The sequence below is a fragment of the Amblyomma americanum genome, chromosome 4, assembly GCF_052857255.1.
Source record: "Amblyomma americanum isolate KBUSLIRL-KWMA chromosome 4, ASM5285725v1, whole genome shotgun sequence".
Taxonomy (NCBI): Eukaryota; Metazoa; Arthropoda; class Arachnida; order Ixodida; family Ixodidae; genus Amblyomma; species Amblyomma americanum.
Window position 1 is genome coordinate 156,139,486 of NC_135500.1, and position 14,416 is coordinate 156,153,901.

The 14,416-nt window shown below is 45.8% G+C and overlaps 1 protein-coding gene across 4 annotated transcripts in view; it reads right to left on the reverse strand.

Moving 5' to 3' along the window:
- The window catches only part of LOC144128586 (TBC1 domain family member 1-like), a 54,679-nt gene that overhangs the window by 25,398 nt on the left and 14,865 nt on the right, over nt 1–14,416 (reverse strand). For all 4 annotated transcript variants that reach the window (XM_077662102.1, XM_077662100.1, XM_077662103.1 and 1 more), the window contains exons 5-8: nt 12,510–12,654; nt 6,182–6,273; nt 5,857–5,964; nt 5,206–5,301 (exon numbers count right to left, since the gene is read on the reverse strand). In XM_077662102.1, coding sequence (XP_077518228.1) covers nt 5,206–5,301; nt 5,857–5,964; nt 6,182–6,273; nt 12,510–12,654 — 441 coding nt within the window. The remainder of the gene's footprint in view (nt 1–5,205; nt 5,302–5,856; nt 5,965–6,181; nt 6,274–12,509; nt 12,655–14,416) is intronic.

Genomic DNA, 14,416 nt, shown 5'->3' on the forward strand with positions numbered 1-14,416 from the left:
CACCAAGCACTGATCATACATAGAGTCAGCATTCCACTTAGTTGTACTGCCACTAACCTCAATTATTTCATTCCAAAATCATCACTCGAGTGGAATAATATATGGCAGCGAACCCAGTACTCACAGATTATTTCAAATTTTCAAAAGTTAAGCATAGTGGAGAAGGCCAACCACCTTCCCTGCACAGAAACCTTCCGTGCAAGGCAATACCAGTGCTGCTTTCGCACCTGGAACTCTTAACCAAACAGCATTGCCAGCACCACTTTCTCCAATGCATGGCATATGCCACAAGCAATGAAACTTCGCATCTTTTACTTTAGCTTGCACAAATAAAGCCAGCATTATGACATTTTCTGCATACTACCTGCTTCAGTATATTTGGGGGCACAGCATGGCTGTCTATTCAGGCAAAGCAGTGGGCTGTTTGCTACAGCGGGATGATTCGGAACGCACTGTGCGAGCGTGGGTTTGTTCACAAGCTGTCCGCTAAGCATGACGTTAACTTCATTCTTATTTGCAGTTTATGCTACCGAGAGTCAAGAAAAAGGGTCTAGGGAATCTGGGCATGTGTCCATACTAGAATTGCAAATTATGAGATTGTAGCCATTCACAGCATAATCAATAACTTCTAATGTGCTGTGCCATTATGCGCAGCAGAACAGTACGAAGTTCAGGCATGCTTTCCTTCGTAGTCTAAGCTGTTACCTGGGTAGAAGTAGTATGCAGCTGATCACCAAATAGTTGCTCCTACCAGTAATTTGCAACTCATGGCTTTTGTTATCAGAAGTGGGCATGCAAAGCGATACACCATATAAACAGAGCCCTTCACTTTTGGATTTTTTTTTTTTCAGGAATTCAGGAGGGGTGCAAAAATCAGGCCCTATATTTCAAGTTAAGATTCGGGTACAAATCAGGTTATTCAACAAAAAGTTTCATCTCTTTTCAAATAACAAAATACAAATTTCATGCTAGTTGCTTTTTCAAGATCGAAATCAGTAAATAAAACGCACTGAGCACAAAGGAAGGGATGACAAGACACTGGAAATGATAACTGACTATCAGCGAGTGAGCATCTCCACATCTGTGCTGGACCAGCCTCCTCTTTACGTACTGTCAGCGTCAAACGAAACACAAACAGGGTAACTGCAGCACAAACCCAAGAACACAAAAATTTTTGTCCCTGCAGAATAAATACAGGCAGAGTCCAGACAGCAGTCTACATGACATCAAGGTGATAATACAGTGCTTCAGTATTCAGTCTCCCTCAAACAGAATATTCTTACTTTTATGCTCCCATCTCAAGAGTCTTGTTCGCATTTCATTTGACGCTGACAGTACATTGCAAAAACCCTCATTCAAAACCAAAGCTGCCATTTAAAACGTGCAGCAGAATTAGGGAACACCGTGCCTTACTTCTTCCTCTCTCTCTCGTGCTCTCACAACATCCTTGGAGCAGGTCATTGTTAGCACGGATAGCACTCATACAATGCTGCAGTAAGAGAGCTGGACAGCACCTCGGTCCTATGCTCTCGCTTCTAAAACCTGCCTTTAGAACTTATCTTCAGATTAAGACAAGCTGTGGATAAGAAGCATTAGAAAAAACCTAAAATAAGCAATAATTAACTCACAAACACTGCTCTATAAATACAGTAACCGACCAATTTTTCAAACTCCAACTATTCAGACTTGCACGGTATTTCAGGCTTTATTCAGGAACCATCGCGCATATCATGGGAGCGTGTACATATTCACGACCAATATTTCAGACTCTGTGAAGTTCAAAAGTTATAATTTTTCGTACCAAAGTACACGCTAGCAATACTGTGGAGACCAAAAGTTTGTTTCTTCAACATAATCGTGAGAGCAGGCATCGATGTCACAACCGATTGGTTCAGAACCACTGTGAAAGATGCCATTTTAAATTTAAGTGGAGTCTATAGAACAGACTGGCTTAGACAGGCTTGGATGTGTGTTCCTCAATGTAGCCACTCGAGTTAATGGCACGCTCTTCGTTGCCAACAAGATGGCCTACAAGGAGTGTGTGAGCCAGGGCATGTGACTGCTTTGAAAGCAAGACAGCAACACTAGCAACACCATCTATGGCGCAGCGCCGGTGGGAGGACATGGGGGTGGGGGTGCAGTCGGATGCGCTCATGGGTTCTTGCGTACCTCCTGTGCAATCCCACTCGGCCACCATGACCGTCATTGCCCAAGGAAACGGGCTCTGTTCTTGCTTTGCATGGTGTGTACAAAGCAGTGTGGAGCATGCACTGCAGTGCACTTGAGGCATGACACAGCGTGGCACAGTCCAGTATCAGTGGCATGAGGTGGTGCAGACATGACGAAAGCATGGCTCTAGCACAGAGACAATCTAATATTTTCGGTTGCAAACATGGGAAACAGCGAAGTTCACAATTTTTTGAACGAGTTTTCACAGCAAAGTAATTTTTCTGAGGATTATAGATTTTTTTGGACTGTTCAGTTATTCGGACCAAAGTTAGAGGACCGTTTTTTGGGTCCTATCACCAGGCCTGAAAAATTAGTCGGTGACTGTACAAGGCATCCACTAGTTCCTGTGTGGTACCTTCAACTTTGTGCTCTGGCAAGTTATATTTTCCTGAAGGTGCATTTTTTGGCAGAAATTTAGCCCAATTTCTAAGAAATATGCTCAGGGTCCAAAAAATCAGGCGAGACTGGGTTTTACCCAAAAATGAAGGAGCCTGCGTATGACCCATTCGAGAAGCCATTGTGGCAATGTGAGTTCGTGCCGATTTCATACGGAATATTGGCACAAGAACTACACACGTGCTGAAATCAAAAACTACACTGCTAGCAGAACACTCACTTAGCCACAGGCACGCAGCTTTCGGGTCTGCTTCATTGAGGTGGTGCCTCAAGACACTCCTGCTTTGCCATAAAGCCCACAAAAGGACACAGTCTGCCAGTGCCAGAGTTAGGCTAGAGAATTTGATGATGAGCCGCTGGAACACACTTTTTCAGACACGACCATCTTGGAGACTGCACACTGAAGCTCCCGTCCAATACATCGACACCAGTGCTGTTCCAGTTGGCCCTCCTTACATTACAACAGCCCAGCTTCTGAAGCATGATGCTGTAGAAAAAAATTCCTCACACAAACACTCCTCTACTCAAAACCACTTTAGAAAAGGAAAGCACTGCTAAGGCTGCAACTGCTGCCTGGACTTTTTCTCTTCTCTTCCAACAACAATCCAGTGAAATACAGATTTTTTTAGTGAAGCAGCTACTGTCAGCTACAGCTTCCAACCCATACACACGTGCATTTGCCTCTGTCCAAAAGCAGCACCTTCCGGTTTCTTGAAAATCTCAATTAGAAACACAGCACCGACAAGGTCGGCACTGGATGGCAAAAGACAGCTGGCAGAGAAGCAAATGATGCGTGTGTGAGCACTGAACACACTTCACGATCAACAGACAGTTTTCATGTCTGACACTTTAAAAAAAAATTGCTGGCGGTTTAGCTCTGGTTAAACCTGGAGTGACGCAATAGCTACAGCTGGCCGAGTGGAACTTGGTCACGTGACCAATTACATGAGGAACCACGATCAGCCACGGCGCCGTGCCGCCGGCAGCTGCTCTGCACCACGTGACCAACCACATGACAGTGTGGTGGCGCAGCCACAGGGTTGCGCGCTGCCAAACGCCTCGGCACCACCATGCTGAAGGCTTGAAATGCTACCGTAATGTAACTATCGCTACAAAACGCAGTAAGCCAGACACAAAGACTCTGTCCTGTGCATCTGCAACACAAAAGAGTTCTAGCGGTAGGCGACCAAAAAAAAGGTGTAACTGCAAAGTAGAATAGGAGGGAGATCCAGTGAGGAGAAAAAAAGAGGACAAATAAACCAAGAAAGCCTCTTGGTTACTGAAATTGAGCCCCAACCACCTGTAATTTTGTGCAGTCCAAAGCAGCATTCGACTACAGCAACCCTTCCTGTGAGTATATCCCAAACTCCAAGGTCGTGCCAGTACTCCACCAGCAAGCCTCTCGACAGGAACCGGCTCCACACCAGCGCATGCAGCTTTTTGCACCACAGAAGCCCAAGTACCTGCCTCCCCTCATTAAAAAGATGACAATGCTCTCCTCAGGAAGCGCAGCATCGTTTTGCACACAACTATAACACTTGCAGCACAGTCATTTTGCACTTTCCAGGTCCCAACAATTTTTCTTACAGCTTTTGTCAACACAGAGCTGCCTGCAATCTTTCAGGCTGCGTGGATATTCCATAACCCTTTTAAACTTCATCAACTGCAAAACCACGCTTGAAAGGGCAGCCTCATGTGCAGCTGTGCGCCAGAGACAGCATTATCTGCCCAAAGGCATGCTCGTCTGGCAAATAGGAACACAGCCAAAATGCAAGAGTAAAGGTGAGCTTGAGAAAGCACCATTAAAGCCTGCGAAAATAATGAGCAAGGCTAAGTGAGCAATGACCATAACTTCTCAAGTCCATGGCAAACAAAAGAATGCAACTTACAATACATGATCTGGCAGCTATATCACACAGAATGCTGACATGATGAGAGGTAAAGTACTGTTCGACAAAGCAAATGGTGGGTAATCAATCTACACTTGGGTTACGCTCAACCTGTTTCAAAGTGGCGTTTGGCTCGGGCGTCACCCCAGCAAAAAACAACTCCTCAGTGCAACCCACAGTCAGCAAAAATCAACAGTGGATGTGGCTGCCCTGTTTGATGCCTGCCTACAAAATATTCGTTGCCTTCACTACTACCAGTGACCAAGCAGCAACATCAGTTTGTTGCTTGGGGCTCTATGGTGAGTGCACGAGAACACATTCTTGCTAGCTGGCATAAAAGAGCAATTCGCGCGGTACAAGCTGTGCTTGGTGCCCTGCAACTACCATTTCTCCCCTCCCGACACAAGCGCCAAAAGCAGCACCACAAAAGGTGAGGCAGGCCGCTACAGAAGGAAGGCAAACAAGACAGCCGCTGGAAAATATGCAGCACCATGCAGAGCATGCAGGGCGAAGGAATGGGCCAGTCAGAAGCATTTCACTGTAAGCAGTGCACAGAGAGGACAAGTTGAGGCTGTCGCACGAAAATGAGGACATCCCTGTTTCTGTCGTGCAGTGCTTGCAGTGAACGCACGTGCACCATTAACACCAAAACACGGTCAGCCAAGCTCTAAGAGGCCAGCATGCAGCCCACCTTGAGGATGGTGTCAAACGAGCTGGAGAGGGACTTTTTGGCCTTTTCTTTGATGCTGTCAAACACGACAGATGGCGCCTTCAGGTCCAGTAGCCCCTGCAAAGCAAGCCAGAGGTTACGAAATGCCTGCGCCACATTTTGGCCACAGCACCGCTAGTTCATCCAAGTACCCCAATAGCAGTGGCCCATTAAGGGGCTAGAGATGCAGCAAGGCACTAGGCTTCAAATGACAGGCTCTGCTAGCACTTAAACAAGCCGGTGTTTTTAATACGTCTGGTGTCTCAGTAGCTGGTAAGAGGATGCATTTTGACTCATGTGCCTATCTTTTTTCTCTGTCTTTTATCTCTAAATTGACTATTTATGGGCATGTTTAAAGATGCCCTTTTAGAATGCAAACTAATAATCCGGCTACTGTTTGATTACTACATTTATTTGCATCTTAAATGTCCTGCCTGTTTATTGCAGGAGGATACCAATTCTTATCCTGATGTGTGTCACACACAACTCCAAGACGTCCAAGGATCACATTAAGCCCCACAAGACGTAAAATGAACAGCAACACATCATTGTCACATCAGGATAAAGATACCACAGGCAATCAATCCAAAGCACCCACCCCGGCCACTGTACCAATGCAGTGTGTTCACCCACCTCCGACTTCTGCTGGTGGCAGTGCTTCGCCTGCTTCTGCTCGTACAGGTTCCGCAGCAGCGTCATGTAAAGCTCATTCTTGTCCTGCACCGTCTTGCAGTCACCCAGCTGCACACGCAACAACAACACCCTGCGTTAAAGCTCCCCTTTCCTCAACTTCCTGCATCGCCCACCTGAGCACCTGGTTCACAAGACTGCCCTTTACCCTCGCTAATGCCTTCTTCACTGCTCTACAAAGGAGGCACATACATGATTCCAGCTCACTGCCAGATGACAGTACTACAAGAGCGGTCACCAGTTGCGCCGCATGCAGTGAGCCACTCACCTGGTACCTGGCTGCAATGATCTGCTTATCCGAGTCAGACAGGCCCTGGATGTACCTCTGGATGGTGGCACAGCAGTCCTCAGGAGACAACCCTAGCAGAGGCAATGGGTACGAGTCAAGAATGAGCCCATGGGGGTGTCCTCATTAAGGAAGAAACCTGCAGTGACTGATTAAATGCTTTTATCTCCCAAGGCAGTTGCTGAAGGCAAATTTACCAACATCCATGGTGTGACTACTCAAGCTTATTCAGACAGCCGAACAGCCACCTGGCATCATCTGATGTCGGCTAGAATACACACTGTGTGCCAGGTCCACAAGACCAACAAAAAACCCGGGAGGCTGAATATACCTAAAATGAAATACAAAAACAGAATTAACTTGTGCCACATTAGAAACAATGTGCTAAAGCATACTGAAATGGTACTGTCACAGGCAATGAGTGCAGACTATGAGGCTTTAATATTTGGCTTAGAAAATGCTTGGTTAACCCACAACATGTATTTAAAACAAACAAACCATTCCCATAGACTAACAGAGTGTTTATAAGTGTAAAAGGTGCCTGCAAATGCAGATGTTATTGATAGCACCATCGTGCTACAGTTCATTGCTTTCGTGCCATGTTTAGAGGTCCGGTTCAGTATGCACCTCATAAAAATGCAGAAAACTGTAGCCTACCTCAATTTTCAAATCTGCGCCATTCCACAACTTTTGTGACAGCTAAGTTAACAGTAGAAATCTGGGCCAAAAGTACAGATGAAGCTGGTACGTGGGTGCAGCCACTTCCGCCAGGCAAGTACAAACCAAGCTGCTAAAGGTAACTGCAGGTTTTTAATAATAGAAGACAGAGTGTCTTTTCTTCCTTAATGCTAGCAGCACAAGCACTTAAAGGACTACAGAAACCTACTTTTGGCGGTATGTTTTCTTCTTTGCAGAGATGCGTAAGACATTGCTACAGATAGATAGCCACTTAGTATTCGCCTACAATTGCTAAATAATTTAAAATTGAAATTTTCTCTCATCCTGCTTCGGTTTCAACAGATCTACAACATCAAAGTTGTGTCATGTGAGGCATGCAAAAACTGCAAATAATGGCTGCTCTTTTATTCGTTGTCAATCCAGCTATTGAGAGAGGCTGGCTTTAGCATTATAACGGGTTAAAATGACAAAGCAGCGATTATATCACAGTTTTTCATGCCTGGCACGACCTATATGCAACTCTGACTTCACAGCCACTAGTTGGCAGTTAAAACTGAAACCAAAACAGCACAAGAATGAAATTCGATTATAAATTATTTAGCAGTCGTAGGCGAATATCACGTGGTAATCCATGTATGCTAATGCATACATGGATACAAGGCTTCTTGTGATTCCCCGACATCTCCGATCTGAGATTTGTGAACACCACCATGCCGACCCTCAGAGCGCTCACGCTGGCTCGCTGAAAACGTACGAGCGACTACGCCAGAGATACTATTGGCGGGGCATATACAACTTCGTTCGTCGCTACGTTCGCTCCTGCACTGCTTGTCAGCAGCGGAAATCGACGCCTCGCCCTTCGACTGCCCCGTTAAAGCCAATACCATGTCCGCCTCGCCCTTTCGATCGTGTGGGCATCGACCTATATGGGCCACTGCCGTTCACGACCGCTGGGAATCGCTGGATCATAGTCGCCGTGGACCACCTCACTCGGTATACTGAGACCGCTGCTCTACCTGCGGCTACTGCTCGCGATGTAGCCTTATTCCTTCTTCACCACTTTGTCCTGCGTCACGGCGCTCCTCAAGAACTTCTCAGTGACCGCGGCCGTGTTTTCTTGTCTGAAGTTCTTCGCGAGCTTCTCGCTGCGTGCCACACAGTCCACTGCACCACTACTGCTTACCACCCTCAAACCAACGGCCTCACGGAACAATTCAACCGGACTCTTGGGAACATGATCGCCATGTACATTCGCTCCGACAACTCTAATTGGGATCAGGTTCTTTTGTTCGTCACCTATGCATATAACACCGCCTCTCAAGCAACCACCGGATTTTCCCCTATCTTTCTTTTTTTCGGGCGCGAACCTTTTTGTATGTTGGATATAATCCTTCCCTACAACCCCGACAGCTCGGAACATACTTCCCTTTCTGACATTACTCGCCATGCTGAGCAGTGCCGCCCGTTGGCTCGCTCCTTCACCGCCGAACGTCAAAGCCTCCACCACCATGATTCCGATCAAGACACGCCCGCTGTTCATTTCTCCACTGGCTCACTGGTCTGGCTCTCTGTTCCGGCTACGTCCAAATTTTCGGCCAAGCACATCGGCCCTTACCGCATCCTAGAGCGAATGTCACCTGTCAACTACATTATCGAACCGGTAACACCTTCTTCGGACCATTGCCGCCGTGGCCGCGACGTCGTTCATGTCATCCGCTTGAAGCCTTGTTACAGCCCCCTCGTCATCTCCTCGGCTTGAGTCGCCAGGATGGCTCCCTTTTTCTGCCGGGGCAGTTGGAACGAAGAACATGATCCAACACCAACGCCAACGACGACGAAGCGCTTGCGCCCTTGTTTACTGAGGTAAAGAAGAAGAAGAAGAAGCCCGTCGGATGCTCGTGCTGGAACGCTGCCGCTTGTGTCCCAGTCTCTCGCCTCGCTGGCTTGCAGATTACGTGTGCTAAGGTCTTCGTCGCCGGCGCTTCCAACGTGCCAATAAACCGCTCTACAAAATCTTAAAGTATTTTTGCATTATATCTTGCTGTTTAATGGGATTAATAAAGGCAAAGTGCAGGAATCTGTGAAGAACTCTTCACTGCACTTGTTTATGTTTTCTTACCCAAAATCTCCCGTGCAGTCCAAGCAGGAGCAGCCTGACTCATAAGAAAAGTCGGCCAACATCAGCACCTGAGGACAAGAGTTCAAGGAACTCTGATATGGGTTCAAAGTTGCTTGCAAATATGTTCAATGTGTAGAACCAATGCATTCACACCAGGTATGAGTACTTGAAACGGAGCCGGTGATTTATCGTTAACTTTTAAAAACAGTGTTTCTCAAAATTTACAGGCCGATTAATGTGCATGTAGCGATGGTTTTTCAACTACTTTCCTAAACGGTATATATCACGACTATGGTGATGTTATGATGAGCAACAGGGAGCCCAGCGCTATCATTCGCTGCTATCATAACCTCACGGCTGCACTTCCTGAAAGCAGCAGTCATATGCTCTACAGTCATCTCCGCGGCCACCAAGCACGGTCGGACTGAAAGGAACGGGGAACGACGCCCGTGTGCCGGGTAATGAGTCACTGTTGTTGTTGCCGCTGTAACCGGCGCTCAGCAGCCAGTTTCTATGTGAGCCTGCTGGTAGGGTTCGAAGCATATCACAGTGGTCATTAGCAGAAGTCGCGCCTTGAAACCCGGGTCCATGATGCACTCGCAATAACAGTGGTGAAATGTATGCAAACAACTGCGCCGACGGACAAGTAAGGGGATGCGGCCACCATAAGTAAACAAACCGGCTGGTGATGCATTACATATTCACAGGTGGGGCGCAGTCCCAACCTGTTTTCTTTACTTTTTCGAATGTGCTGGAGTGTATGAGTTAGAAGGGAGAGGGGGAACATCATTTTCAATCACCGATACCTTCAGTGTTACCACAGCTAGCTCAAAAATTCTTGCATTCAGGCAATGAGTGACAGAATAAATACTACTGCTTGTCTGTTTTACTTAACCTCGATAAACATCCTCCATTGAAAACACTCCATTGAAATTTTGTTCGAAAAAAAAAAAAAAATTACGCGGCTCTTTTTCAGTATGTTGATGATTATCCAAAGACGCATTTATTGCTGAAAAAACTGAATTTAAAAATTTTTCTGTTCTCCATTCAAACTCATGGCGTCTCCATGAAAGGACTCCATGATAACTGTTTTGAAGTGAATGGCAGCGTAACCTAGTCTCTGGGAACTGCACCAAAAAGAGTGTCAGAGCACCGTAATTTACTTACAAAATTGGGCAGTGGTGGCAACACCAGTATTTCATATTTTTACCGTTTCAAGCTTACATAAAGCTCTGTTTTCAGTCAGAGTAGTCTCTTTGTGGTTGGAACACGGTAATCTAATTTCGTACGTGACTTTTATAACTCAAGGTTGTGCAAGCGTCAGCTCAACATGCCTACCATATTTTTTCCCAAATCGGTCAATCCGAGATGTTGGGCAACACCCTTACATCTGGAACAGGAAAAAAAATTATGGGGGCACTTAAGCAATTCTTATGATATGTAAAAATTGTGAGAGCACTGCTTGTCACTGCATGTGTAGCTAAGTTGTTTTGAGGGACTTGGGAGGTGAACGGTGTTTCGCTGCAGCAGCTCGATGCATTGCGATGGTCGCATACTTCATCTGCAGTGAACTGCCGCCTCCTGCCTTTCTTTGCTGTCTCGCCCGATAATGTAGACATGAGCGATTCAACTTGAACAATAAAGATTCCACAGTGCCTCGACCTCACTCACTGGAAGCTGAAGGCCAACTGACGGCGACGGCGGAGACTTTCCCTTTTGTGTAGTCTCTAGCCATGTTCAGATGAATACCAGAGTGGCGCACTGTATATTTCTTAGCTTATCTCGCGGAAGCAGCACAGCAATGTTTACATGTAGCACACCAAATCAGGCAGGACAGTGGCATTTCGCCCAGCGCATGAGGCAGAAGGGGCCAGCCGCTCCCCATCTTGAGCCTGGTCTGATTTGTCATACGAGTGAGGGGGGGTATTGTATAGCGACCCCAGGGAAGAGGAGGGTCGCTCCAAAACCTCTTCCCATTCATCGTGGAACTTGACTGTCCTTCTCGGAGGGCTGCAATCGCACTGATGGTGGTGACGTCACCCGCGTGCAGCATTTCTGCCATACATTTCTGTCACACGTGCTTGCTGCGCCTTTCTGGCTATGGCGGGATTTCGCAAAACGAGCCAAGTAATGCTCTCACATTAAAGATAAAGTGGAAGATCGGAATGTTATATAGGTTGCTCAACAAAAGCTCTGAAGTGCTAATATGCGATTAAGGTGACTGGTGCAGCGTATCGTATGTCACTGCTGCAGCACTGATGAGAGAAATATCTCACCAGAGGCAAGGGTTAATTTGTGTCCAGAGCAGAGGCAAGCAGGAGAAGACACAAGATGTAACTGCCTTCTTTCCATTCTTCTAAAGCTCAGCAGGCTGCCTAAATGTCCACAGAGCCATCGATGCCGTATGTTTAACGACCGCAATTTATCAATCCAGTTTGTAATATCTGCAGAAAAAAATTTACCATTTTAGAGCTGCTTGAAAATTCGCAAAGGTTCTTTTTGGGTTCAATTTTAGATTAAAACTTCCCTAAATGAGACATGACCCTTTTCGGGCCCCGTCAAGTCCGAAAAATCAGTCTGTGAGTGCATTGCATTTGCTGTTTCTGCAAATCCATTCACAAAGGCAAGCCTGATGCATTTTCGTGTGTGCTTTGCTTTTGAAATTAATGCCAGCTGCACCAGGTCTGTTCCTCTCCTGTTAGCACACGGTCCAGTGGGGACATTTCCATAAATCAGCTGTCAGAGGATTTTATTTACATTTTTTTTTTCTGCCACCATAGTATTTGTCTGCAAACACCTGTCCAGAATGGACTGAAAAAGTATACCCGGAACCACTGCCTGATGACTCGACACGAAGATGAATGAGCACCTCGACATTGTTGTGGGTAAGTAAGTACAGTGTCGCAATGCACATTTAATATTGCATTTCTTGAACATACTGGCTTCAAACTAACACTGCATACTTTTGCATGTTCTAAGGTCTTCTCAGCAGTTAACGTGGGGTTGACTTCATATGTTTTCTTTTGTTTACATGCAGGCACCCCCAGGCAACATATCCGCCCAGTAACAACAGTGCCGACTGAGCATCTGTGTTGGCCAGTACATTTAAAACAAAGAGCACCACAGCAAAAGAAACAGCCACTCTCTCGTCACGAACGTCAACAAGAGGAGGAGGGTAGTGCAGCAGACTCTCCCTTTTGTGCCATGCCCTTTTCCCCCTCAGCCTCCTTCTACCAATGACTTGGCAGTGGCTAAGATAGCCGTAGTAACTCTGGAAAGCTAACAGATAGTATGCAACATTAACAGCAGTCAGGGGTGAATTTATGGTCCACTCTTGGAGCGGACGGCCCATTTGAAGCATGCATTTCATGGACTTTTTTGGTGGAAAAAATCAGGTTCAGCACAGTTTCCGCCTGTAAAATTTCTCTCTTGGGGGACAGTGGGGAGATTACTACGCATCGCATCGGGGGCACATGTGCACCGAGCAACCTGCCCTCCACGCTCCCGACGCACCTTCCAGGTCAACGCACAGTCTGTGGAAGCGATGCATGGGACAGGAATCGCACAGTGACTGCACTGCGGAGCCGCCTTCCTTCTGCACCTGGCACTGGTGAGCACTGCGAAAGGCCTGCTTCAGCGTCTGCATGATCTCGTTCGCCTGCAGCCAGGAGGACACACAACGACAGGCTGGGTTACAACACCAAAAGCAACAGAGGGAACCACAGGTTAAAGGAACACAAAAGATAACTAGAGCAATAAATTAAGGCAAACCACCCTGCTTTTGGAGATTTCTTTTTTTTTTACAAAGAGCATTAACAGGTAGCAATCCTAGCAACCAGTGAAAATTATCAGTCAATTATACCAATGAAAATTGGACTGTTTACTGATTATTGTATCTTCTATCAAGAAGTTAGCAGTCCAAATGACTGGACACTTCTAAACTCTTAGCTATATAAAATAGAAAGTTGATGTTCAGAGCGACAAAAGAAGGTAAATGAGAAGAAAACTGCACCTATGACAATTACAAGAAAACAGACTCCCCCATCTTTTCAGTGTTCCATTAACTGTTGTTGTCATTCTTCAGTAGTAAGTTATAAATATTTGGTCGCCATGATCACATCTGATCTCAGGTGGAACACACATATCCCCTACATCCAAAAGCTTGGTTACCTGGAACGATCCCTACAACAGTGAACAGAAGAAATAGAATTACTAGAATATAAAATATCAATTAGATCGGTTCTAAAATTGGCCTCAGTCAGGTAGGACCCATTTACTAAAGGTGATATAAGCAAGCCTGAAAGTCTGCAAGGGAAATAGTAAGGTTTGCCTAATTCATACATGCTGTTGACACACGTCTCCAACCCAGCTCCTACAAAAGCTAATTTAGACTCATTGCAAGCAGCATGTCACCGTGACAGGCTAAAACATATATATTGAAAGGGAGTTTGTACACAAATGAAATGCGGGATGTAATTCACAAAAAAACTAAACAGTATGCAATGCAAAAGTCTAACCACAGCAGCGATCTTGTGCAACACTGTGGCACTTCGTCGTCCTCATAGTCATCTTGCTGGGCAACTTTAGGCCCGGCCATGATTATTCGCTACAGTATTTAATATATAATAACTATCTATGTATCAAAAAGGACTTGTATACTGAGCAGGTTACTCAACATCCCACACAAGGAAATTACATCAAAATATTAAGGAATTTGCCTACAGAAATGATTGCATCAGTAGTTCATTTTTCTCGCAAACTATTCAAGAATTGAACCAGCTCTGTCCATAAAATGTAAAAAAACCAACCACTGAGTCATTTGCGGGTGTGCTTTAAACCGAATAACGCCGGCCTTTCACTTGCGATGACGCTCGTGCCAACCGTGCACCTTCATATACCCTGCCTGTCCCTTAGTCTGCCTTGGCACGTGATGCCTAGTATGATTTTGTGTTACCGTGTCGAGCACTAGACAACTGTATAAGCTGTCTTCTTGTTTTAGAGTTTCTTTCTCTATAAGTTTTATTATTGTACATTCTCATTATGTGTAAGGCTAGTTTCATGCAAGCAATATGACAAGTATCATTCCAGATAAGTGACTGTGGTAAATGCAACACACTTCTTAGTGCAAAAGCACTGCTTCATAAGGTCTTATGGCTCACCAAGTTTGTGTAAACCTTGACCTTGAGGGTGACCTTGGCACATGCAGAAATAAAATAAATATAAATAAATATTGCCGCGACTGGGCGTTGAACCCGCAGCAGAGCGAGCAGATCAGCTTTGCTGGCCACCGCACAAGAGCACTATGCTATCGCCGCAGCCGATCCCGCCTCGTGTTAAACTGCAACACATTCTCATTCTGTGCATTGCACGTTGTTGTCTTCATCAACTTCCATCTGTGGCGTGGACAGATCAGATCAGCT